The following is a 27611-nucleotide window of genomic DNA, read 5'->3' as shown; positions in this document are numbered from 1 at the left end:
CTAACACAATCACATAATGATAGTCGTAATAATGCAAAAGTTAAAGTGGCTATAAGCTATGTTTTTCATGATTACACAATTAAATGACAATGTGACAGGTGTCGCTGAAGAACCTACAGAGAATTATCACCAGAATCTGCTGCTTCGCTAAGTTTCACGGAGCGTTATTGAGTTTTCTGCTCATCGTTTGGCTGTCCGGCCCACAACTTCATGGTTTTGGTTGCACTCACGGCTCAAATTGTGCCATTTTCAGCCTGTTTTCGGCAGAAAAAGCTCTAAAGACCCACTGAAGACTACCTGCACAGAACCAAACATCAGGCAGCAAAAGTGAATATTCGATTTATATTCATCAGATGGCCAGAAAACCTATTGAATGATAGACAACTGTTTGCTAACAAGTTCACAAAATCAACTTAAAAGTTGTGTTTGCCACTTGTTTGCCGCTGACCATATGTGACCCCGAAAAAAAAAGAGAATGTTATTGAAGGTTTCAGACACACCTGCTCTATTCCAGCCATTGTCCTGCATTCATCATTTACATATTGTTAATTTTTGTCCTGGCGAAGACATTTTTTAGTTTGAATAATACAACCCAAATAAATCCCTAATTGAAGCTAGCTTGGTGGGAGTGGCTACAGGTCAGTACAAAGGCTACAAAGCTCTTCTTCCACTTCTCACTGATTTTTTTTTAAGTTCAGTGTGAAGTTACAATCGGCAAATTTCCAACTCCTTTACTCTGGTGTACCAACTCTTTGCAAGAAAATTGGACCAATATTAGTGACGCTAACAGTGGGCTCTTGGTATGGCAATGTTGGTTGGCCGATTGGTCATCACTTTACTCCAGAGTGAAATATCTTGACAAAATACTTGACAAACATGGTAAACATTACACCTGGTAAACATCTTTTGTACATCATAGCAACCATGACAGTTTTGAAAGAAAGAATCCTGCTTCGAGATGAAAACTTGAAGTCGGACCACATTCAAGTGCTGAGGCTGGCACTTAGACCAGTTTGCCTTGTGCCAGAAAATGTGCTATAAAAGGAATCAATGTGCTTTATTATTTATTAGTTCATTGTAAGGTACAGTCGTTGAAACATTTTATAGAGGTAAAAACCAGCCAGTAAAGAAATAGTGTTGCTTTTATTGCTTTTCTCCTGAAATGTCCTCGCTGCTTGCTTGCCAAGCAGCTACAGGCAGAATTCTGCGGGGGTGGCGATGAGCCAACTCAGAAATGTTTTATTGTTGTGGAAAAATTATTTTAAGTGCTTGCTTTACAATGCTGCTTGAGGCATGCCCGTTTCTGCTGACAGCGCTCTGTAGCTTTTGTCTGGTTTAATGATATGCTTTACAAGATTTAGTTTGAACTGAACTCATAAAGAGAACAATGTCAAAACAGCATGTTGTGAAATGCTCTTTGGAACAGTTCTGTTCAAAAAGTGCTCCGTGTGATGTATTTTTCTGATTCAAGATCGGTGAAAGCATGAGCCTTTAAATGTACTTGATCACCTCTTTGTGGAGAAGTCCTACCCGCAGTGTGAAGTTCATTCATGCAGGAATAACACTGTGAAATCTTTACATAAATTGTTGCAACTTTAATTTCTTGTTTCTTCCAGGGCTGTGAAATACATTGAACCTACCTTGACAAATGAAGCTGCATGGACCTCCAAGGTATCTTTTTCACACCTATGTTTTTGCGTACAAGTCTCTTTCCTATCTCAGAGCTGCAGTAATTATAGAAGCCCCACGGTTTCCTCCATGCAGGTCACACTAATGGTGCTATATTGCTTCACCTTTGAGAGTAACTGTTTAAAAATAGTTCAGCTTTTGTTGTATATAGCCAGCCAGTTTTTCACCACTGACAAAGTGTAGATATTGAAAAACGAGTCTATTATAGTCATTCTGCAGTGTTTTAAACTTTTGCAAAGATTCAGACTGCATTAACTTTGACCTGTTTTCTAGCAAATCTTCAACAGAAATCTGTGACAAGGGAGTCTGATCAAATTGATCTGTTGTGATATTTATTGGCTACATTACATCGGCAGACGTATGTATTTGGATTTTACCGTTTTCCTTCCAAAAAAGAGACATTGTCCTGCTTGTTTTCCTGTGGATCTGTAGGTAAAAGGTCACAGGCTTTTACGGACAGGAAGCCTTTCTGCAACAAGAGCCCAGAGGCTCACTGCGCCAAGCCATAGCCGTGTTATTCCGAAACTGGCCTCCTCGCTGTGGAACGTGCTGCTAAATATTTGGGTATTAGCCTGCCATTGTTTTCCTGTGTGGACCTCAGTCTCACGTGTCAAGCAGTATTCCCTGAAGATGATACAACACTCAGTGCAATTTGATCATGGCCTCTGCGATTGAACCCAAGCAGAGAGTGCAATTTCAAAGCCTGCAGAAACTATTCAAAACACCAGGGGCCCGTTAACGGCCCAGGTTAATGAATTCCATGGCAGTGTGGGCCTCTATGTGTGGGAGACTCGGAGCTTAGCTAAATAAACCTTGTCTGGCTGAGTGGCCCCACTGGTGCCCGGCCCTGTGGGGACGAGAGCAGCCTGGTCTCTCACAGGTCACTGGACGGTCTCAGTGTTAATGACAGCCTCGTTTACCCCAAACTCACTGTTACGTCCACGAGCAACATCCCACAAGTCACTCCTCCACTCTGTCACAAAGGATAGGCTACTGTTGGCAAAGGCATTGTTAGTGGCTCAGCTTGAAATGACAAACTGCGTCTGCAGAGGGTTCATGGGAGTTGTGCTGGTTGAAGCTGATAGCAGAGATCACTAGTCTTCCCTGTGGTGGGAATGACAGGCTCTGATTTTTTTTCTTCTTCTTCTTCTCTCTTCATTAACGATTCACATTTGCACCTTATGTGCAGATCACCATCGCCACTCCACGTGAGTCAAAGTAGTTCAAAGGCAGCGTTGCTTGGAAGTGTGCGCGCCACCCCCAGGAGTCGCCGGGCCTCGGACACCTGCAGGGTGGTTGGGTGCTGAGAGCTTGAGCGTGTTTGGATCAGGGACTGAATTTCCCTCTGAAGATGAGGAAAAGGTTTATGGCACGCTCCCATGAGAGTGTCTCTTGCTCTTTGAAGCTCCTGTCTTGGTGGCTGCTCTTATCTTAGGAAAGGATTATTTTATCTCCTCCTGTTCCTGTCTTCTTCTTCTTCTTCTTCTTCTTCTTCTTCTTCTTCTTCTTCTTCTTCTTCTTCTTCTTCTTCCTCTTCTTCCTCTCTCCATCAACTCAGGTTTTGTGCGGATCTCTTAGGAGATCTCCTTACCCTTGCTCTTTCACTCCACTCTTTTCCAATTCCCCCCCTTTCAGAGCATACCCATCCCTCTTTTTAACACCACCCCCATTCTCCTCTCTCTCTGCTTCCTCTGCTGCACCCCACTCTCGTTTTTCTTTCTTTCCCCCCATATCTCCTCTATTCTACCCTTCCAACACATGACAGACTGTGTAATTAATGAGCATCATAAACCTCTCTTTCTATTAGCTACCCATTAGTAAACCTGGCAAGCCTGTCATTTTGGACAAAAACACACCGCTCCTTCATTTGATCCCCACATCAAAGGGGGAACCCCACTGTTTTCGGCTGAATACACTAATTGTGTCCTCGTTCTGGATGGGGCTACACCCCCACCGCTTCAGAAAAGCAGCCAGTGCAGATAGTAAAGAGAAGTAGAAGCAGAAAGTATTGATTTAGGCCTAAATTTGGACGCTGGAAAAATCAGTCATTCAGCGGCGCGCCTGAAAGTCTGCACAAGTGTGTGTTTATTTTCTGTTCATCACTGGCTCTGTTCAGTTTTACTGTAGACATATTTTGCAAAAAAGGAAACGTCAGTGGGCTTTAGGCCCTGTTACGAGTGTTTTATATGCCGCTGTTGAGATTAAAAGGAATCTTTAAGTGGGGTTCTCCTATTTTACACTACAAACCAACAACATACAACACGGGATCAGCAATCTTATTAAGATAAATATCATCTGGAAGATTTTTTTAAAACTCGTATTCTATATATTTGCGCATATTATAGTCTCGCATGCCTTCAAAGTAATTTTGTGCAGTTTCATGATTTTTTTGTCTGCTAATATGACTAACATCGTCCGTGTGCCGCCACTTTGTTGTGACTGCGCGGACTTGTCTGAAATATTCTGTGCGGCCACTACGCTACAAGTGTTAGCATAGCGATCTGCTGCGTATGTGTGGAACGAATCCTCCAATGGGACATTATAATCAGAACTACACGACCGTTTGGGAGTGTAACTGAGGCGTAACTCTTAACAGCAAATTGAGTTCATGAGTTTTTGTTTGATAATAATGCATAAGCTTAATTGTATTGAAACTGCACAATTCTTCACAAAATAAACTCATCATTTTGAAGAATTTTCATTTTAAATATATTTTCTTTCAATAACAATAGTCGATGTCAAATGTTTAAACCACGTCTTTTATGCCTGTCATGTGTGTGCATATTGTTTTTCTCTTGTATGCACTGCCACATAAAGTGACTGTGTTAATGGTCTTGTGGCGCATCGAATGCTCTCAAAGGAAGGAGCTGCTGTCTGTTAGTTAGTTTCTATAAATACATCAAAGGTGTTATTAGCAGTATGCCGTCGCATCTGCTTTGATGTTGAATTTTACTCCACGTAGCACCTCATAAACTGTTAAAATATAGTAGGCGTATTGCTGTAAAATACACCAATGTGTCCATGCAGGCAAAATTGTGAATCCAGGTCATTTCCATTGCTTTCAGTATGCAGAATGTCAAACGCATGCCAGTCTGTCTTTCCCTCCTCGGCTGACACATCACACGCTGGGCCACCACAATGGGCTGAGTCACTACCGCTGCAGGAATCAACACTGTACTTCAGTCACGATTGTCTTCTGCCCTTTATAACATCTATGCCCTTTTGTTCCTCAAGATAAAGGCAACAGTCACATGTTTGAGCTTTAAGCGCCCGGCAGCTGCTCCTCTCTCCCGCTACATGCTCCACATCCCCCACCTCACCACCAGGCATCGTTCCCTCCGGTGGGCTCTCCAGGCATCAGGCCCCTAACATTGTTACAGGGACATAAACACAGACAAACCATTAGATCCCCCCCCCCCCCGAATCTAACCGTCTGAATGCCCCCCATTATGCCGGTTTCCAGGGAGAATGGCGAGTTTTATGGTGGAATGAGCTATAGTTGGCCACCAAAGTAGGAGCTCCCCCATGTCAATAAATACCTACATCAATCAGGCAGGTGCCTGAAGAATTTAGCTTTTGTTCCATCAAGCTTTTTTCGACCATAAAAGAAGAAACACATCAGAAATCAAGAGACAGATTTCCATTTGATTTGACAAATGCTTTAATAAGAGCAAAACATTTAGTTCATTTTTTTCCCTCTGATTCGATGAGGTGTCGAGCTGAAATAACTGCATCCCGTGATAATGGGGATTGATTGGAGGTTTAGGGGTACACGTCTGTGAGATGAAACTCATGCTTTAAACCCCCGCCGCCTCCTCTCTCGCAGGCATCAAAGGCGAAGCTTGGAAATAGGGCCCGCAAAGCCATCTCTCCGTTGGCCTCTTCAAAGGACAGGAAGTGTGTCAGAGGGACAGGCCTTCTTTCCCAGCAAATTCAGGCGAGTTGCTATAATAACAAGCTCATCTGTGTGTCTGTGGCGGACTAGTTCAAAGGGGAGCCTGATTCCTCCTGGTGCAACATGTGATGATGGAGGCAGGATGCGGAAACCACTGTTTAGAAGAAATGCAACTGGAGGGCTGCATCAGAGACATGTGTCCAGTGGATAGTCTCGTCCCTAAAGACGTGAAAATCCTTCCCTGAAAATTGGGGCCTGATTACATTTTTGATCTCGACTTCCCCAAAAATCCTCCCAACTTTGTTATATTTGCATAATGTCACCTTCGGCTATCAGCAGCTTAACTATGTGCAGGAATTTATAGGACTTGCTCTGCAGGTTGGTGTATTAAAGTCTGTGAAGGCTCAGGCTGTTGCATAGCCAGATGGCGTGTGTATGAGGGTAGATACAGTATATTGATTGTTTTTCAACCAAGATGTATGTGTTGGAGGAATATGTATACAGGCTGGGAAAACCAGGCCAACTAAAATATTAGCGGCCATGCTACCCAACCATGTGGTAGCCATCTCATAAAATGGTGATATATTTTGCCATTTCAGCACCCTTCAACAATTTGCTTTTACAGATGTTACGATTATGTCGTAAAACTGAACAAAGCCTCCCGAATTAGAATCTGCTGTTTTGGAGGACAAATACACCATGACACAGTGATGACAAGAGAAGGGTTTCGTTCTAAAATTAGACATACAGCAATTGAAAAACATGCCATATTTATTTTTGCAACTTGGTTGATAACACAAAAAAATAGCTTTTAAGCAATATTAAAAACCTGTGTATAAAAAGTGTATTATTTAAATGCACTTAAGTGCACATATTTTTGAAGATGCACTGTGATGTTTTTGTTCTTGTTTCTAGTACAAAAAATATTTTTCTAATATGCATTTTTTACTAACCATGGCATGAATGGTTTCTCTTTGAGGGTTAGTCTCATTCAACAGTCACAGATTGAAGATTGCAAAAAGTGCATGCACAATCCTTGTAGTTGATTTATGCTTGGGTCGTGCATTGATAACTATCAAACATTGATGTGGTTTCTCTGAAGGATTTCTGAAGCTTTAGCTTTCTCACATAATGATGACTGTCGCATTGAGCCACGGGCAGCATGGCATAACACACGGCACAGTGGCCTCTCTGTCTTTGATGAAATTATTTAAGACTTCAAAAGAATCTTAGCCTATTTTCATCTGCTGCCTCAGTCCAATAACACTTTGATTTTTAAACCTTTTGACGCACACTGACCACAGAAGACATCATGATAAGATGTTGTCCTCAGGAAGCCCCTCTGAGAGCATCATTTCTGGTGCGGTTTAATACTGAAATGAACAACTTTATAGGTCAAGAGAGGATCCAAACAGTCATCTAATGTGATGCTGGCATGCTCTATTAAGGTTAATAATTCATTCCAAATTATTTAAGAGACCTTGTACTTTGTGATTTTAGATGTAGGCTACTGTAATCAGTCACAGAATAATCAGTCATGCTTCATTGAGTCAAACGTATTGCATCTTGCTAGTAGTCTACGTTTTCTGATTTGCTGTCAATTAATATATCCCAATTCTACATGTTGGGATTTGGATTGAGTTCAGGTGATTTGTCCCAAACCTGAGTCCTCAGAGCCCTGCAGGAACCCGTAGAAACCTCCTGACCTCAGTTTTGGGAACAATTTACAACACTGAATGTGTTTGCTTGCACTTGCTTGAAGTGTGGATTTAGGAGTAAATCCTGATCTTTCGGCGATTGAAATGAAGGTTTTCATGACGCCTAAACTGTGTTTTGAAGAGACCGCTAAACCAGCTGCGTAAAGTGAGCCAGAAAAAGGCTACCGGAAGTAGTCGCATTCATTTTCAGAATAAACATATGTAATTGACACGAAGTGGGCAATTGTTTAAATTGCAGGCGGGAATAGGTAACTTTCTTTTCCTCGTTTCACGTTTTATATGGCTATTAGAGCTAATAACACAGTAGACACAATTATTTTAGATGTTTCATTTCAAAATATAGTTTGCCCCGATAGGTGGGTTTAGCACCTTTTTGTGCTAAAGCATCTCCTCTCCATCTCTCCTATGTAATTCACAATACACCACTATACATCACGCACCATTTTCTGATTGTATTGTGGAATGCTGTTTCAAATGTGTTCAGTCCAGTTGTCTCCGAATTCTTCAACAAGTACGATGTAATGGCAAAGATCAACTGTTACATGAAGGTGTCATTGGGAACAAAACCACGTCGCTTGTCATCTTAATGGTATGAATGAAATGACGCTCATGTATGTGCAAATCTGTTCACGCATGAGCATGCGAGTGTGCCCCGTCCGTATTTTTGTTTTGCTAATCATTATTGCGTGAAGCCATGTGTCTCAGCAGATAAAATATTTTATTCTGAAAGCGTCGACAGGAAGTCCTGTGTTGTCCTGTGTGTCTCTTGTCAGCGCGCGGCGCTCTGGATCAAAGGCTCGCTCGGCTCTCCACTTTTACGGTCCTGTACTGAGCACAGCGCAGTCTGCCCTCGGTCTCTACGGACGCTCCGCTGTCTGGATATCGTAGCCGGGTTCTTTCTTTTTTTTTTTCTTCCTCTGGATTATATTCTTCTGATGGTTTTTCAACTCCAATCCGATGCATAGAAATGGGTAAACTGCACTCGAAACATGGTAAGGTTTCTTATTCCTGAGAGAAATCACAGCTATATACTTCTTCTTCTGGTGCTGCGAGACTTTCGAGTAACACTATTCATTGTCTTCTGACTTTCTTTCTCTCAAGCCGCTATTTGTAAACAGAGGGAGAGTCCAGAAGGTAAGCGCGTTTATTTTCCTAAAATAAATACATTTACACAAAGTCTCATATTTCGGTCAGTTTGTGAGCAGCAGAAAAAAACATTATTTTCAGAGTCAGCTCTCGGCTCATTAAGAGTCCGACTCTTTGAAGATGGACTGCTTATGGAAAACATGAGTGCAGTGCGAGCAATTGTAGTTTGTCGCTGCTAATAGTGCGCTTCTTTGTTTCAGGCGACAGTTTTGTAGTCAACGCCTGTTTGGCGAGAAAGGGCATCGACGACTGGCTCCTGAAGCAGAAATACTATTGCACGAGCTCTCGCCTCGGGCAACAGGACTGTCACCACAAGAATAGCTGCGGTTTGACCACACGGGTGAGTACGAGTCTGTCCACGAGGTTCACGTATTTATAGGGAAGTGAAGCGTAATAGACGCTTGTTCAGTTGCGTCCTCGCGGTGCTTGTGCGCATTTCACTGAATTAGGACGAGGGGTTTTGCCGTGTTTTTTGTTCTACTGTGCACTTCAAGGCTTTTCACCGAATAAATAGTTTTATATGAGGCAGTGTATGTCTGTCCTCTGCCCTTCTAATGCAGTCAAAGTATTGTCAAACTTTCTAAAAGCTTTGTTGGTGGACACACTTTTAATATTGGTGGCGAGGATGGATATGTATTCATGGCTGCAAAGATTTAGATGTTTCTGATTTCATACAGCGAAAAATGTAACATCTACCAATCTGTGATCTACTTAAAACATACACATAACTGGAAACACGATGCTCACTGTTGAAGTGAACCACAAAACATCTGGTCTTACCTTTTTGTTTCCCTGTGACAGAATTAATGTTACCTCTCCTCCACTCATGTGGGAACAGATCTTTGTTCCACCAATGCACTGATCTGAGGTTGTTGTTGTTGTTGTTGTTGTTGTTTTTATGGGGAACAATAGATCAAGCCTGAGTTGAAAGCATTGCAGTGTGACAGTCTGATGACAAGTGAGGATTGTAAAGGCTGGGGAGAAATGTTGGAGGTCATGCTTGTTTTGTATTTTGGCATTGCTGTAAACACTGTGCTGTTGTTGTCAAGTGGGGAAATCCTTTGGAATTGCTTCAGAGGAGACTTAAGCCTCTTTGGTTAATGAGACCTTCCTCAAAGGCAGCCCAGAGGAATTGGAGCCCATCAAGAAAAAGAAAAAAGGAAAATCTGTTCCTTCAGCCTCGATCACTTTGAGCAGAATTGCATTCGTCCATCAAATGCAGCCCAGATCCAGGCGCATTAACAAATTAGAGCAGCTATTGTAGTACTCTGTTGTGATGTTTTGTGGCCTTTTTGAAAAACTAGAATCCTACCATCATTAGCACGTAGCTGCTTGTTGAAATAAACACTCACTCCCATTCTCTTTCCCTCTCATTAGTTTTTTATGACTTTTGCTCATGCAGCATGCAGCAGTTCTTGTCTAAATGTCATGTTATACTTTGCATTTAAAGTGATTATCGTGCATGCAAGACACAACTGCACACGGGTTCTTGGGGGGGGGGGGGGAACCCAAAAGAGCTGTTTGCATGTGGATTTATTTGCATGAAGGTATGCATCAAACTTGAGGAAGTTTAAGGCAGCAGAAATATGGCTCCTGCCCCAAGTCAGGTCCAAAGTGCACCATTGTTTTGTCCTCTGCAGCAAGGTGTTTTTTTTAAGCTTTGCTTTGCCTGAAGAGCAGCCATGGTGTTGCTTGGTGAGTTAGTGATGAGAGAGAGCTAGTGGTCATTTTATTGAATGTCAATTCAATGTGACGTGCAAGTAATTGAGTGTAATGTGTTGGGAGGGTGGAACTGGCTTTACACGTTGCACCTACATGGTGTCAACGTTGCTAATCCTGACATATGTGGCCAAAGCTGCAATAAACATCTTCGTATAGTAACAGGACCCCCCTCACGTCAGGCTGTTGTCTCTTTGGAGATCTCTCTGAGAAAAACACATGAAACTGTGTTTACTTTGTAGAGCATGTGGACGCTGTAGCAGCAGAAAAGCCATTTACAGCGTTGCTAATGTGCTGAGTGGGCTTCATACGCTTATGGCAATTTAAGCATTTAAAACCACATTATTACCATGCAATTACCATCCATTATTACCACAAAAACAAAACATTCATTATGGTGTGTGTGTGTGTGTGTGTGAAGTTTTGGCCCGGGATGCAACAGGAGCCCCTGCTGAAAGGGTTGGATGTTTTGGAAAATAAATTGTTAGTGGAGCTTAGTTTTTATAAATAAATCAAGTCTGGGTGCCTAATAACTTTCATAGCTCAGAGGGGGAATGAATAAAAGAAGAAAGGTGTTTCCACCATCAATATGTATTTACTTTTCTCTTTTGTTTTGCGATTATAAAGAGAATCCAAAATCTTTAATATTAAAGTCTGAACCATTTATTTGCAAAGGTGTAATCACCATGCAAATTATTATGAGTACAACATTGATTATGTTTTAGCGCATTGCAAGATGTTTTTTTTGTTAATTTGCTTCTTTGTTTTGCACATTAAAGCTGTTGAAGACGTGGCACACAGATGTTATGAGGTCCCAACGTCTAAATGATCTCAAAATGTTGAATTAGTGTTATTTAAATGAAGCCTTCTGTAAATAATAAGACGTTTCAAAACTTCACCCCAAGGTCTTTATGAATAATAGCAGAAGCTAACCTCTCAGGCGAGAGAATGTGGGTCAACTCTCTTAGCTTTTAATGCTGCCTATAGTGCGTAGAATACCTGGTGAGACCGTTATTTATAGCCCCTGTTCTTTGAGCACCCCTCCCAGCTGAGCCAGGGTCCAGGAGAATGTGGGTCGGGTGTCAACAGCAGGAAGTCCACACTTGGAATTCTTTTGATCTGATCTTTTCCAAACCATATTCCCTGTAGGAACAATGCCGTTTTCATACAAGTCCTGGTTTTAAAGAGCCGCTCACATTCACAGTAAGTCTTGATTCATGGTTTTTAAATCCAAATGGTGGTCTGAGCATGCGCAGATAGATTGAGACACAAAGATGCACTTGAGATCTTAATGATATTGCCATGCCGACTCTACACCCATTCATGAGTTCTGCAGTCAGATGGAGTTTGTTTGAGCTTGGCAGACAGTGAGTGAGTGGGTGGGTGAGTGGGCAGGTGTATCTGTGGGTCTCAACACATGAGATCCAGGTCACGGCACACTTTCTCCCCCGTGTACAGCATGGTGTCTACACCTACCTATACATTTGATATGTTAAGGCCGTTGATACGGGTCTCACAATTTATCACTTTGAAGTTCAAATTTCTGTTAGTTCCTTTTAAGGTTTTTCTTCTCTTGGCATCAGATGAAATAAAAGTCTGTTATGTTTATGGCATGTCAAGAGGAACTAAAAAGATCTTATTCCACTCAAGGTTCCCCTTTTTCTATTCTTAAAATCCCCATCCCCCTCCTCTTTCCCCTCCTGGTCTCCATCTGTTTCTTGCATTCACCCTGTGGCCCTGTGTTGATTGTGGCTGATGAAATGAGACTGAATTTGAAGCGGGCCATGCAGGGAAGTGTCAGAGGTGACACTGATGGCTCCTCCTCTGCCGTGAAACCCCGCCCTCTGTGTCGTAAAAGCCACATCCCATCTCCCACTTAGCTGCTGCTCTCACAATTCCCAAGCTCAGATGTGTTGTTTTTTTAAAAACTGAGCCTCCACTCAGCTCAAATAGTTTGGAAGCGTAGACTAAAAGCAAAGGTACGTGTGACGGCAGAATGCAACTCCAAAGTGAATCGCAGTGAAACTTCTGGCCCCAACCCCGTTGTCTCGCAGTTGGTTGCTAGCTCTTTGATTTTTTTTAAATAGAAAGGTTTTTTTGGAAGAAGGCCTAAAGCTTTTAACTGCATTCCCTCAGCCTCCAAGTCTGATAAAAGACATGGCAGGGTTTGCGCCCCATTCGTCTTTCGCGTCTGCTGTTGTGCTTTTTCTCTCCTTGTCGTCTCCACAAAGCGAGGGCCCTTGTTCTAGGAGCTGAAAGCACCTTTCAAATGCAGACTCCTCTTCCTCTTCCTCGCCTTCTTTCTGTCCTCTCCCTGTGCGTTTTCCTTTCCCACCGGCTGGCCTCTTGTGCTGTGCTGTGGTGACGTGTATGCCCCTCTCCCACCGGGCTCTACCCCCTCTGTGCTCCCAAGGGACCGAGGGCCTGTTGTTGCTCTTTGAAGAGGCTGGGAGGAAAAAGTTTGGAGCCACACTCTAAAGAGAAGAAAAGCCTCCGCCTATGGAGGAGGAGGGGTAGCACCTGGCCAGAGAGGGGCTCTGTGATTGTTTTTGATTTTCCCATGAGAAGATGGCGTGGAGGTCTCAGGCTGACGTCAACATAGCTTGGGGGACGGGGAGAGTCGAGGACGTGCAGCTGGCTTTAGTGTCACATCCGGCGTCGTGTGTCACCTAGATTACTCAACGCTGGAGGAGATTCTCCTGTGTGACAAAGCAGAGCGGACAACTCTCCTTTTCTGTGAATGCAGCCTTCCGGAAAGGTCTTCTGTGAAAGAATGACAGTGGTTTAGAGTCAGGTAAAGCCCTGGTGGCATGTCGACACTTGATCGGGTGTATCCACAGGGTTTAGCACCTTTTTGTGCTAAAGCATCTCCTCTCCATCTCTCCTTTGTAATTCACAATGGCCACTATACATCACGTACCATTTTCTGATTGTATTATGGAATGCTGTTTCAAATGTGTTCAGTCCAGTTGTCTCAGAATTCTTCAACAAGTACGATGTAATGGCAAAGATCAACTGTTACATGAAGGTGTCATTGGGAACAAAACCACGTCGCTTGTCATCTTAATGGTATGAATGAAATGACGCTCATGTATGTGCAAATCTGTTCACGCATGAGCATGCGAGTGTGCCGTCAGCTGTCCGGATGCACTCCAGAGATCAAAGGATTCTGGGGGAATGTGCTCTAAATCTCGGAGGATTAGCGGCTGAGGTTTTGCTTTGTTTCCCCAAATATATGCTCAGTATACGGAGAGCTGTTGATCAAAGTGTCTCTCACCGCCCCTTCACAGATGCATTTAGGCTGGCAGCGTCTATTCCACCCGTTACGATGGCATTCATTTCACAATTTAAAGAAATGGTTATATTTTTAGGACGTTTGGCTATTTAGTTTTCCTTTGCTTTGAAAGTGGACTCAGATTGAAACATGTGCATAGTGTATAGTAGAAGTAGTGTGATACTCTGAGCAGATAATCCAACTATAAAGCAAGGAATCCCTCTGTCTGTAGGTACGTGTGTGTGTGTGTCCTTGTGTGTGTATTGCTGTGGACTCAAGGATGCGCATTGTCGGCGTTAATGTGATTTAGACACGCACCGCTTTGACTAAACAGCTTCAGGGCTCTGCAGATGGAGTGGCGCATGTTGTCCACAGTGGGCCTTTTCAGACTGCAGCTAACCTGTGCTGCTGGATGACTGAACGTACTAACGTCACAACCGAACTCTTCTTCACTTCCCCTTCGTCAACGAGCGATGAGCGCTTCTCGTTAGCGTTCTCGTAGCGATCGTCCCGCTTCGACCGAGCACTGCACTAGTCCATCTGAATCTAGAGTTCATTGAACTGACATCATCATCATCTTTGCCATAATGCTTCCACGTCTTCGACCTTTGATGTGTGTGTATGCCTTCGACATGCTGATGCCTTTTGAAAAGCTCCGGCAAAGCGTTCTTTTCCCCCCAAAAAATCTTGAAATATTGAGGTAGAAAGGAGAGCAAGACCATGGCTGGTTTCATGTGATATGTGGGAGATCAAAGACTTTTACAACCAGGCAGTAACTTTTCATATAATTCCTTCAATAGATTCATGTGTGACATTCAGGTGGGTTTGATTATCACACATGCATACAAGTCAAGAATAGGTTTCCATCCGATGTGGATGACTTGTGTGTGATTTCTGCCATATTCCCCAAACCAAAATATCTATTATAACTTCAAAATGTAAGAGTCCACATGTCAGTTATAATGCTGTTTTTATTATATCGAACTTAACCAAAGAGGACGTCTTTCATTGCAGTGAAACTACGCATTGGTAAATGTACAAATATATGAAACATGCTGTTATGCATTGGTCACATTTTCTCTTAATACACAGCCATCACTAGGGATGGGTATCGTTAGGATTTAACGATACCAGTACTCTATCGATTTGGTTCCTTTTCAATGCTCTTATTGGTTATTTATGATTATATTGTGAGCAGCAATCCAAGAAGTTACAAAATCTATAAAATACATTTGCAGCTAAATAATTAGCGAAGTGATTAGCTCTCATTTATTATCCTATTCTTATTAGCAAACTCCCCTCGTGCACAGACAGGTGCTGAGGTTTGCGACGGGGCTTTTTTCCATGGAGATCTCACTCCAGAACCTCTAAAGTACCGATAGCAGAACCGTTGACTCCGGACCTAATCGATTTTAGTCATTTACCGACTCACCAATTACCGCTTAAAACCGAGTTTGAGTGGGGCATCCCTAGTCATCACAGAGCACAAACAAAACCTATTTCACTGTACGCATTTTGACTAGCAGCAGAGGATGTGTCTTATAACATTACCAATGGCTCAGTTCCATAAAGTGTCCCAGTAAGCCATGACAGTGAGCCAGCGTGCGCACTACCAGGGCCCTGGACCTCACTCAACTACAGTGTTGAGGAGTGAGAGGAACATAAATCAGTTGTCATAGTTGATTGAGTAATTGTTTTTCACGTGGTAGATTCAATCAGTCTGCACTTAATGCACACAGACATCATTTCTTAAGTGTTTCTGCACAATCCCCCCCAAAAAGAGCCAAATCTACTTCTGATTGTAAGACTAGTGTGTTGTAGGTTTGGGATCGACGGCGCTGTGTGAGCGTGCGTGGGACTGTTAGGAACTCTCGGTGACTGGGGCTCCTGTGGTGGCGCTGAGCTCCTCTGCCCATTTTAATCACCCACTTACAAGGATCCGCTGAAGTGGGTGTTTAAGTGTTTAAACCCCCCCGAATAATTCTCTCTTGTTTGTTTATCAGGTTCCCCTGCGGGTTGCGCTCTGGCCCGTGCAGTAAGTGCTGAATAATTTGACTGAGCACTCAAAGTGGCTCTCAAATAGGACGTGATCAACATCTGCATAAAACTGCTATCGAGCTCTCATGAGTGCGCGCGTGCGCTCGCACTCGTGTGCCATAAAGCACACAGACGCACAGCCCCAGCGTGATTCCCTTCCACTTGTTTTTCTTACAAAACTGGTCGTATAGGGAAACACCAGCGACGGGCTACACGGCTCCCATGAAGGCCAGGGCTCTAAGACCACCTGAGGTAGAGCGAGTGGAGGAAGTGTATTTTGGTAAACAGAGTTGGGAGAGCATTGTGCCTCCCACAGATAGAGGTTCCAGGGCACTTCAGCTCTTCCTGTGGCGCCAGGGCTGGAGGAGGTCTGGATTGTCTGTTAAGGGGATGTTTTGGGTGGAAGGGAAAGCTAAACAGAGGAGCGGTCCTGCTGAAAGGAAAGCTGTCCTCCCCTGGTGTGTTTACGCTCCACAGGTGCCGCAACCTAAAGAGGACCTCCAACTGGAGACTGGCCAACCCTGCGCTCCCCAAAGGAACTTTTGCCCTGTCCGTCAAACCCACTGCCCCCCCCCCCCCCCAGTTTCTTGCTCAAGTTTGAAAAAGCAACATCCTTGAACAAAGGATTTGTAAGTCTTCTGGGCAGTGATTCCCGGTCGCAAGATAACTTCTTGGGGGGCGCCAGATGGTTGTGGAGAATCGAACAAAATGGCATATTAAAAATTGAATAATACTTTTTTTAGACTGGGGAAGGGTTTTTACATTACATTACGGCTCAGAATAGATTTTATTCAGCGTGTTTGGGTAAGTCGGTTCTGACGGGGGATTTCTGGCGGGTCAGTGGGAGAGAAAACATCACAGAACGCATCAGAAATCCTCAGTACCTGGAGCACATTGGAAAACCAGGTGCTAGCTGTTAAAACCAAATTTATTTATCAGAGCATTCACAATAATCACTCAAACGCCTACCTGGTTTTTATGGGGGTGGGGTCACGAAGGTTGAGAACCACTGTTCAGGTTTGTATTTAAAGCGTTCCTGTGTTTTACAATGAACAAATCCATCTCCACGATTGTTTTTCACTTCATGGATATAACTTTTAACTTTTCATTGGTCATAAATGGTGATCCATATCAGTGCTGCTATCAGTATGCAGATAATATCATCAGTTCACTTTTATTCAAGACACAATGCAGCTGTCAAACCAATAGTGATGTGCCTGAGCTTTTTCATTGATATAGTTTTCTGATTTGTGAGTATTTCTTTGATTTGTGTATGAGCACCTTCAGAAGAATTTAGTCGCCGTGTGCAACTGAGTAACTTACTCTGCTGCAAATTCATTACGGTGAGCAGCGACACAAGCCGCTAATTCCAGTCAGCTATGAATAGAAAGCGTCCCCTTGGCACCGGCGCACTTGTATACAGTCGTTGAAGTGTCTATTTCTGCTGCGATGTTTACTTGCAAAGTTGAAACACACTGTGTAATTACAGAGATTTTGGGTACCGTAACTACAGTTAAAAGGTCAGATGTGAGGGCTGTTTAGAGGTAGTGGCTTGTGGCTGCCAGGATGTCGGCTCCAAACGTGCTGTGCGTGTGTGTGTGCGAGTATGGATATGCGTGTGCATAGGAATGGCCTCCTTGGTGTTGAGATCAGTTACATCTGGTCAACATGCACACGTCAGAGGTTTTCATAACCGCCACCCAACACATGGAGCTCCGCTGTTGATTGCAGTGACGAGGTTTAGAAACGGGCTTTGAATGGAATAAAACGGGCCGGTTGTTGTTGATGCCGGAGGAATTGTAAAGCTTTCATGACGTCTCCTCGTCTACAGTTTGTTACTCCTTCAGCGTGTCTAGTGGCTAGATCACATACAGACTGAGGAAGTGCAATCACAATTCTACCCTGACAACTTGCATAACCGGTTCAGTAGGTCACATAATAATGTTATTATAAAAACGTTTACAACTCTAAGGTACAAATGAGCACAGTTTTTGCCGGTAATGTCATCTTTTGAATTTGAAAAACACAATTGAATGTGGTGGAAAACATGAAAGATCTCAGCGTGAAAATATCACCCATTTTATTATTTTCTTGTAGCTTCTCATACGACAAGTCCCAGCGGTGTTTCTTCTCATTTGGCTGCGGTTCAAGATTTAAGTGCCTGTCACTTTCTTGCTGCCCTCGAGGTAGACTTCCTGGCTAAAGCCTTGTTCCTCCCACACTTTGCAGCACTTGAGACTGGTGTCTGAAGCCACGCAGACGACTGAAGCACCGTCTCTCCTCAAAGAGAGCTTTGACTAATTACTGAGACCCTCCAGACACAGTGCACCGCGCTCGCTGTTAATGCGTGGAAGCAGGCATGTTGCCAACTATAGTCTAAAGTGTATAAACCATCCTATTTTGCAGTAATGACCGACACACACACACACACACTCCGTAAGCTCATGCCACCTCAGCAGGACGACTCTGTCCTCCATGAAGTTAAAGGTTCCTTCATGATGGGTGAGCTATCCTATTGCTGTACTAACCGCACATGCTTTTGGAGATGAGGTGTACCATTTTGCATGCGACTCCCCGTCTTTCTCTTTCTCTCCTGTCTTTTTTTCTCTCACTCTTTGGACCTGAGCATCACTCTGAATTCAGAGGGCTAGAATGTTGTGATTTGTTACTCTTGGCAGGCGGAGACCATCTGTAAATCAAGGCCAAGCGACAGGCTGTCTCCATTCCCATACAAACCATAGCTTCCTCCTGGGAATGCAAGGTCCCAACGTGGAGTTCATCGGCTGGAGGAGAATGTGTTTTAAGCATTCACCTCTAGCTCAGATTCCCTGTTAACTCTCTGACTCCCGAGGAAACTTGAGGATGAAAACAGAGGCGGTCGTGTCGGCTCACATGTTACCGTAATGCCTGCGTGGGGACGGTTGTTTTTGTGTGCACAGCTACAGGGCTATCGCTAACTGCTGGCGCTTATTTTGTGCATCACAGGCAGTGTTGTCCATTTCAAGTTTCACAAACAAACTTAAAAGGAAGCAAGAGAATACTTGTGAGTGAGGCCCGATGTTTTTCTTTTAGAAAATTAAAGCAACGGTAGCTCTTAAATTGCTGGAGGGTTGATCGTACAGTTCACACTCTTGATCTTGACACCTCGTATCCTGCTCCTCTCTGAGATAAAGCAGTGCGATACATGTTCATTGCTGTGGTTACATATTTTGCAAAAGCTAATAAAGGCTGTTACCTTGAGTTACAGGTAGGGTTTAGTGCCCGAGGGGCTGGCTGAGTTGTAAAAGCTTATCTTTGCAGGTGTAAAAGTTTTGTAAATGGGTCATTAAAGTGTTGGCCAACTTAATAAACACAAAAAAGGGAGAGGGGGGAGGGAGATTACTTCAGATCAGCATGTTTCTGAAGCGAAGAGATGAAGGCTGTAAATCTTTGCTAATATTCCACTGAGCCTTTCAGGAGGCAGCCTTTGATGTGGGTGAGGTAATGTGACCAGCAGTGTTTGCAATGTTAATCTGACGTGGGGAGATGGCTGGTAGCCATGGCCCGACAAAAGAAAAGTCATCAAAAATAAAAAATGAGATAGCAAACAACACGTGTGCAAAAATCCAGACGAATGTACACACTCACGCACGCTCACATCCTTGCAACCTCTTATCCAGCAATGTCAGAGAGTTGATTTGAGCTGACGTTCAGTAAATTTGACTTACTATACAGTACACAAAGAATAAGTCTACTGAACCACGCCTCCTCCGCGTGCAGGGCCCTTTCATCAACGTGGTGTTAGTGTGTGGAGAATCTGTGCATGACCTGTGTGGTGAACTACAGTTAACACGGTAAGCGCTCTGGCATGTACTGTCTGCTCAAACCCCTCCGGTCTCGGTGGTGCTGACCGTGCACACTTTAATCATAGAGCGGCTTCCTCTCTCGACCAGCCTGGTGATGGATTCTAACTCCGCGGCTGTAATTTCCTTCCAGGGGTGCAGAGAAGAGGGTGTGCCGTGACCAAAGGGGTGTCTGGAGAGAAGGTGTCTGTCTTTGATGTTCCCTCTGAGACGTCAAATTACACGTTGGTCCTCCTCAGGCGGCAAAGTTGAAGGACTTACTTGTCCATTTATTTATCCAGTTTGTTGTCTACTCAACTCAAGTATTGCTCTTTCTATCGAGATGGGGAAAAATCAAGGCAAGGAAAGTGGCCGAGTCTCAGAGGAGAACGCTTTAGTGTCCATTTGAGGGTTTTAACGACTTCATTTTTTTTTGCATAGTGAACTAATGCAATGCTCAGCGTAATATTTTTTCTGAAAAATATAACGTGTGCCCTAAATATACTGTAAAGGTGCGTTCACACCAAACACGGTGCAAATTACGTTGAGATGACATTATTGTGAGTGTTTGTGGAGCTGCTACAATGTTAGCATAGCCTAGCACCGATCGATCCACGCTCCATTGAGAAAACAAGTATTTAAAAAGTTATTTGCTTGTCGTCTTGCGGAGAGGACTAACAAAACATGAATTCTGACTTTTTACAAATCTGCATCATTATGTAGTTATTTCGGAGTCCCGTTTTGTCAGTGTATTGCCGTTAAATCACAGCCAAATCTGTTTATTTTGGGTTCATACAGCTGTAGTAAACAGCCGACGTGTGGCTTGCTAGACACAGTGAATACAGCTCGATGAAGTCCACGGAGCTCCTCCGGACTTTGTTATGAACGGCGTTTAGTTTCCCGTGATATCTGGGACTTCCACAACAATATTTTCCATGGTTGATGGCGGACAGTTGAACGGCTTTCAGGGTGATAAGCCACGCCCCCTTTCAGGCACGTCCAGCGCGATTCACGCAAATGAACACAAATAGTCCCCGGCGTGAATGACGCGATTAACGCCGCGTTTGGTGTGAACACGGCATAAGGTGCTCCAGACTAAACGCATCCACCAGACAGCTCATGTTTCGTGAACGTTGCATGTGAAGGGGCTCAACATCAAACAATTTACAGTCTGTGACCTCTGGAAAGGCATCGAGTTTCTTATCAAAGCCATAAAATTGCATCAGCAGATATGACTTGCTCTTGGCACCGCCGACTCCTCGTGAGATCCGTTTTCGTTTTTTTTTTTTTTTTTTTTTTTTTTTCGAAGCTCTGGCAATTTCAGAAGACCCAAGCGTTGGCTCTATCAGAGCAAATTCACGACACTACCTCAATGCATTGTGTGATGATGAGCCCGATAGTCTCGGTGTAAAAAACGGATTCATCTTGTTTGGCTACAGAGAAATGCGAAGAGATTAATTTGCCGTGGCTCTCAGTCTGCAGGTGTTGTATGAAAATTGGCCTCGTCTCCCCTCCCTCCAAAAATGGGACCGTCTCGCGTCAGCTTTGCTATGCTATATGATTATCTGAGATCTTTATTTCATGTGTGAAAACGGATCCCCTTTGAAGCCTCACTCAGAGGCAGAGCAGCGCTTCACTACCTCACATCAACACTCTCTATCTTGGCTCCATCTCAGGGCGTCGTGTTTTACTGCTACGTGGGGCTTTGAAAGAGGGAAGGTGAGGAGCACTCCAGCGTGAAGAACTGCAAAAGCCCAGGTTTAAACTGTTGCTGATGACTGGTGGTCCGTTTTAGGTCCCCCCCCCCCCCTCCTGCAGTACCCCCACACATTGCAGGACAGGCACTGTTCCAGATTCCAAGAGTTGTGCTCGGTCCTTTGAAACGGCCTCCGGTGTATCTCAGTTTACTCTTTGGGTTGGTGGAGAGGGATGGATATTTCCTCTCCCGAGGTCCTCTGCGAGTAACCCCACACCTATAAGCTAATTTGCAGGTCTAAAACTAAGACAAGCTTATTTTTTGTTTGTTGATGTTTTACTTCTCGGTTTTCAGCATCGGGGCTGTGTGCGTACTAGGGATTTTGAAAAAGTCCCATGCTATACAGCTGTTGTATGCATTAGTAATCCATGAACTTCAGCTATTGGCTGTTATCCAGCCTAGACAGAATCTGTCGAAATAATTTTTGTTTGCCAAGTGCACCAAAGTACAAAGACATGATGACAAGTTAAGTGTATCTTAACATGCCAGGTACAAGGACAGTCCCTTTGTATATAATGATACTACCCGACCTATACCCGACTATCTCTATCGAGCTGTAGCTATGATAAATATGGCATGAGTGCGAATAATCATGCTTTCTGTAGTGCTCTGTTTCACAATCTCCAGTGTTGGGTGGCTTTTATGTGAATGTCAGCGACCTCAGCCGTTTGAAAGGCCCAGGGGGAAGCAGACACGAAACACATATTCCCACATCCACCCTCGTCTCCGTCACTTTGCCTGTCTAGCCCACTTTGCTAAATGGCCTTTTCATGCGTGCGTTTCTCCCCGCTTCATGTCGGCACCGCTGCTCCAAGCGGCGCAGTCCTGAAGGTGTCTTCGTGCGATGCGTTGGGCACAGAGCAGGAGGCACAGTTCTAATGAGATTTTTCCCGGGTTTTGATGGGGTGCCAGTAGCGCTGCCATTGCTCTAGAGGCCTGCCTCCACTGAGCCCTGGCGCGTGATCAGGCGGAGCTGTCATTGGCCGCATAAATTGTCAGCCTGTGTGGTGGGTCGCAGAGGCAGACAGCGTAGAGACCGAGAGGCCTTGTGGGACCTTCCCACAATCACATACAAGTACATATTACTTGCACTTAAATGTACACTTTTGCTTTCAAACACACACTCATAGCAGGGAAAATAAATTGGCCCTGTGGGTCCATGTCTGCAGTGCCAGAGTGAAGATGGCGCTAAAGGCAACCAAGCATGTTCTGTGCCAGCATTCGCTCACTGTCATTTTCGCTTTCTCATCACCATACAATATGGAGCCTGAAATGCAAAATGGCAAACGCTCTGTTCAAACTTGTTTAACCTTATTTTATTCAGGGAGCTGAGCAGAGTGCCGTCTACTTTAGTTCCGGATGCAGCCAATCGACGATGCTATCATCGAGGTTAGCAGCCATGGGACAAGTTGGGTGGTTTAACATTATCCCACTATGGTTAAGAAAATGTAGTGATTGAAACTGCTGACGAGAACTTTTTAAGTCTAGTTAGGTTAGCTAACAGCACAATACCTTGTCCTAAAAGCCACGAAGAAGCTCTGAAGGACCTGGCTGCTGATAAAAGCAGAACGCTTTATCACAGTGGTCTCCACAGAACATTTAACACCATGTCTGGAAAATTGTTTTGGCTGCTCCCAGGTGCAGGAGAAAGATGCTACAGAGACAAGCAGCTGCACATGTGTAAAACTCTGCAACTGTCAATGTATAACGTGATTAACCAGCAATACATTTCAGTCAAATCGTGTTAATTGTATAGCATCAATGTCTCATTAATTCATTGTTTAAGCCGTGGTTGAGCCACCCGGGGTGGGGCTTCTCCTTTGGCCTGAAATGCATCTCCCACAGTGACCTCTGACCCTTGGATTAGCAAGGGTCTCTAGAGAAACCCATCAATGACTCGTCGCTGCACCAGAAGCGATTGATGGCTCATTTCGTGGTTACCGTATTGTTACCAATGGTCATTCGCACGTTTGTACCATGCGTGCTAGAATTGGATGAGACCCGGTTTTCAGATTCACGAAGTGTTTGCAAATGTTGCATCAGTGGAGCTTCGTCTTTCTCATTCGTGGAGGAAGGACTTTGGAAGGAGATGTCCAGCATTTCGGTTTGAGCCAAATCTACTTTGAGCTCTTTCATTTCAAATCAGGCTGAAAGAAGTGAGTTCAAGCTTTTATCCTCTTTGGCTTAACAAACTGGACTGACGCACTATCTTGTCCAACACCAGCTTTTACATGCAGTTATTATACTGTTATTACTACACTGCTACTTCTGTTGCTTCTTCTTCAGTATATACATCTGTCCTTTTGAAAAAGATGTTCAGTCTGTTTAATATTCTCTTCCAATTAGCTTTTTATGCAGCTTTAAGTTTGGTATATTGAAGAACATTTTACAATATTTGATGCTTTTTCAAAGCAAGATGCTTTGTTACATTTGTCACCGTGTTGAAAAAGCCCAGTTGGTGTTGGCAAAACATTCTTTCAAACGGGCTTTTGTATATTTTGGTGGAGTCTGTGAGACGAAAGAGATGAAGCTCAAAGGGCGATGGAAGATTTAGAACCAGCGTTTGTTAGTTACAGCAACAAAACACTTAAAAGGAGATTGCACGGTCATTTACGAAATCAAAAAAGGTGGAGTGAAGATGTAGCGGAAGAGAAGGGCAGAGGCATCTTAGTAATATGACCAGGAGTCCCGTCAATCCTTCTTAAGTGGGAGTGACAGAACTGTAAAGTGTGTCATTCACGTTACTGCTGGGGTTAAGGAGATTAACCCCTATATCTACAAGATCTCTTTCTTTTAGGTCTAAATAGTGTGGCCAGAAATGTTACTTCTGCAATTAAAATCTTCCTTTTCTGGAGCAGGGCAGAGAAATGTGCCTCATTGTTCGTGTGACTAATTGGCTGGTGGGAACGCAGGAAACTCAGAAGCAAACACTCCTTATTTTTAGAACCTACTTTTTTTTCTTTTGGCACCGGACAATCATATCAATCACTGCCAAAGCCGGAATCTAAAGGGCTGAGCTCAAAAGTGGTAGTGTCATCGGGTCAGTCGGTCTGGAAGGGCTCTTTAGAGGCCGTATCACAACAGATTGTGAGGATGAGCACGTCCGATCAACCGCCGCCACGGCCATTATCTGGGGAAATGGATGCAGTTCAGCGTTTTATCACCACAGCAGCTGAGAACAAGGACTAGAAATATTCCCTTTAATTTTGATGAAACACATATAGACTTTATACCTGACATAATAATAACTGTAAAGGTTTCTTGATGAGGTTGCGAGGAGAACTGTCAAAAATAATAATCGACATGTCACAGCGCGAAGAAAAATAATGTAAGGAATGATTAGAAATATGAGCTATTGTGAGCTTTGTCTGTTTCCTCCTAGATCTATACTTTCATGAGAGGAGGAGGAAGTCTGTGTGTGTGTGTGTGTGTGTGGGTGCGCGTGCGAGTTAAGTAAAAAACGGATGGCATATTTTTCTTTTTTACACTGACCAGAGAAAATCCCAGAGTAACCCTAGCACGCACTAATAATACGACTCCCATCCATCACCCGGGACAACAACCAATTAGCACATTCCTCTTCCCCCTTTTTCTCATGTTCCTGTTTAACCCCTCAATCATTTTGGATCATTCATCAAAAAACAGAAAAGTCAAGACGCTGTATCTGTGTGTGTGTGTGTGTGTGTGTGTGTGTGTGTGTGTGTGTGTGTGTGTGTGTGTGTGTGTGTGTGTGTGTGTGTGTGTGTGTGTGTGTGTGTGTGTGTGTGTGTGTGTGTGTGTGTGTGTGTGTGTGTGTGTCTTTATTTGTGGGCAATTGAAGCAATGTTGTGATTTAATTGTTCTGTGAGGCTACGTGGAAACAGAGGCCAGTGTTGATGCCACCGCAGTCTGATACTCCATTCAGACCGACCCGGGTCATACTCATGTCTGTGATCCGTGCGGATGGGTCAACACGCTGCAACCAACCCTGCTTCATGTCCATCCTCCTGATGGAGAGGACGAGTGGGTGTATGGACAGAACAGACAACTAATTTAAACTTACAGAAACTTTTGCCTAGTAATTATGTGATGTCATTCTGAATAATTCTATGGTTGAGCAGTGAAATGTGTCTTAACTGTGCTGCAGACTGGAGTCTCTGCTAACGGTGACAACCCATGATTAACCTGTGACAGCTGTCTCATGTCAATGGGTCCAATGCAGGTTGAATTGTTCTTCAGCACACTTGAGGACTCATTACTCAACTCTCTAACAACTGAACTGAGACTTGGTATCAGACACTAAAACATCCACCAGTAGAATCAGTGAATATTTACTGTGTAATTAAATTCAACCGTATCAAACTTTTACAGTAAACTTTTATACAGGAAAATAATATTTTTCATATCATTATTCAGCTACACAGTTTACATTAAAAAAAAGGAAAGCCAAGCATCTGATTAGATATGTTTTTATCACTACAAAGAAGGATGGAACCCTACAAATGGAAGACTTGTAGAAGTTACCATCTTTCATTTATGTCATGGATGAATTGCTCATTGAAATGATACATTAAGATTGACTGTGTTAAACTAAGTGGTCGTTTAGTGGTCCCAAGCATCAATTTAATTGAATTTAGCCGGCAAAGTGTTTCTCCCTGAGAGTTAATGCGATCACATAAACAATACATCTCTTTATTGTTTACCTAGTCAAAAACACAGTGTGCTATTGGGCTTTTGCTTACACCATTTGTCAGTTAAAGCAAAGTTTATATTCTCATTTGCCTGCGTTCTACAGCGACCCTAATGTAACCCTGCAATCACCATGGAAACTACTGATTTCCCCTTCATCATACCAAAGCTGAGCGGGCCACATCAAAACCAGCTCAGGACCAGGGTCGTGAAGCCGGATCGGAACGTGTGTTGACCAATTAATTCATACCAACAACAGACGCAGGTTTATCTCGGGTCCCTGCTTTGGGGCATCAGTCAGTCCTGTGGCTCGCTGTGTTCTCTTCCTGAGGCCACCCACAGCGCTGCAGCCCGGCCGGCACTAGTCTGAGGAGGGTAGGATCACACCATCTGACCTTCTACCTCTCTGGATTACACAGAAATCCCCTCTCACACTGATACAGCCTCGCCTCTGACACACACGCACACACACACACACACACACACACACACACACACACACACACACACACACACACACACACAAGCGTGTGTACAATAAACACACATGCTCTTGCACTCATATGAAGTTAATTATTTATTGTTAAGGTTAATCATCTCCTTTGATAAGAATCTCTCAGCAGAGTCTGTTAGCAATGTATCTAGATTGATAGACTGACAAAAGTTTTTTTGTTGAAAAACGTTGAAATTTACGCCAGGGTGTGTGTGTGTGTGTGTGTGTGTGTGTGTGTGTGTGTGTGTGTGTGTGTGTGTGTGTGTGTGTGTGTGTGTGTGTGTGTGTGTGTGTGTGTAGGTGTGTGTGTGTGTGTGTGTGTGTGTGTGAATGCGTTGGACTTTGTGTGAACGGATGTGTGCATGTCTAGGCCTTTCTCAACCCCTGAGTAATTGTTTTTGGGCCCCGATGACTGCAATGCCACATGGATACCTGAGCCGGACTTTTCCATAGTGAAGCCCGGGGATCACATGTCCCTCCAGCCTCTGTGGTATGCACTAACAGACAGAGCTGCCAGCAGAGGGGGCGTGGGTGAAAACAGTCCTGGATGAAAACAAGTCTCTGAACGCGTCGTTGCAATGATAGCCCGCCACCGAAATAGCCCCACTACCAGCCCTCTTTCTCAGAATCCTGCAGGGCGATTCAGACGCTTCTCTCGTAGTCTCGTTTCTGACTGCCAGTCTCATGCTTCAGTCCTGCAATTACCATCCCTCTTAAACTTTCCGCTGCTGTTTGCGCCCAGAGCACACTAGTCAAACTTTGATCGCATATAGATATACAAACGCTGTAATTTTGATTCGGGCATGTTCACTGTGCGTTGGAAAGCCGTGCTGTGGATTTGCATCGTTAAAGATGTTTGTTTATATGTGACAGAAATGTGATGCTTCTCCGTTATATGAGTTGAAACAGTGATTTATGTGTCTTGTTCTGTCTATTTCTCTTCCCAGGGTGCCATGGATGAAGCATGTGCAGAGAGGATTGGCGATGAACACTACCAGTTGGAAGGTAAAGGCTACACCAGTTCATTCCACTGATTTCCGTTCCCTTTATTTTGATTTGAATGAAAACCTGCAACAACAAAAAAGCCCCTTTAGGTACTTGTGTGGTTCCTCTTTTACTGCCGTTCCCCTCTGCTCCACACCCATTCTCTAAGCCCCAACAATGTGCTGATGAGGTCCTCTTTACTTTCCCCTCCCGCCTCTCCACCATCTTTCATCCGCCCCTCCCCCAGCGGTGCTCTGCAAAGTGCCTCAATTCCCCTCATGTTTTTCCCCGATGCGATGTGATCCCAGATTAAGAGCTCCGGGAGTAGAAAGTCTCTCCCTCCCATTTAGAGACGGGATCGGACGTGAGGCGGAGGCAGAACCGGAGCGTTGAACGAGGATTTGGAAGGGT

The 27611-nt window shown here is 43.9% G+C and overlaps 1 protein-coding gene across 2 annotated transcripts in view; it reads left to right on the top strand.

The window, feature by feature from the left end:
• Nucleotides 1-8150: 8150 nt before the first annotated feature.
• nkd1 (NKD inhibitor of WNT signaling pathway 1) overlaps nucleotides 8151-27611 on the top strand; it is a 31391-nt gene continuing 11930 nt past the window's right edge. For both annotated transcript variants that reach the window (XR_013772991.1, XM_079293877.1), the window contains exons 1-4: nucleotides 8151-8294; nucleotides 8404-8436; nucleotides 8649-8788; nucleotides 27164-27221. Coding sequence is in view for 1 of the 2 variants with exons in the window: in XM_079293877.1 (XP_079150003.1) it covers nucleotides 8270-8294; nucleotides 8404-8436; nucleotides 8649-8788; nucleotides 27164-27221 (256 nt within the window). In the remaining variant the exon portion in view is untranslated. The remainder of the gene's footprint in view (nucleotides 8295-8403; nucleotides 8437-8648; nucleotides 8789-27163; nucleotides 27222-27611) is intronic.

Source organism: Melanostigma gelatinosum (genome assembly GCF_949748355.1).
Source record: "Melanostigma gelatinosum genome assembly, chromosome: 2".
Classification (NCBI taxonomy): Eukaryota; Metazoa; Chordata; class Actinopteri; order Perciformes; family Zoarcidae; genus Melanostigma; species Melanostigma gelatinosum.
The sequence above is the reverse complement of the archived record's forward strand: the minus strand, read 5'-3'. Positions and strand labels throughout refer to the sequence as shown.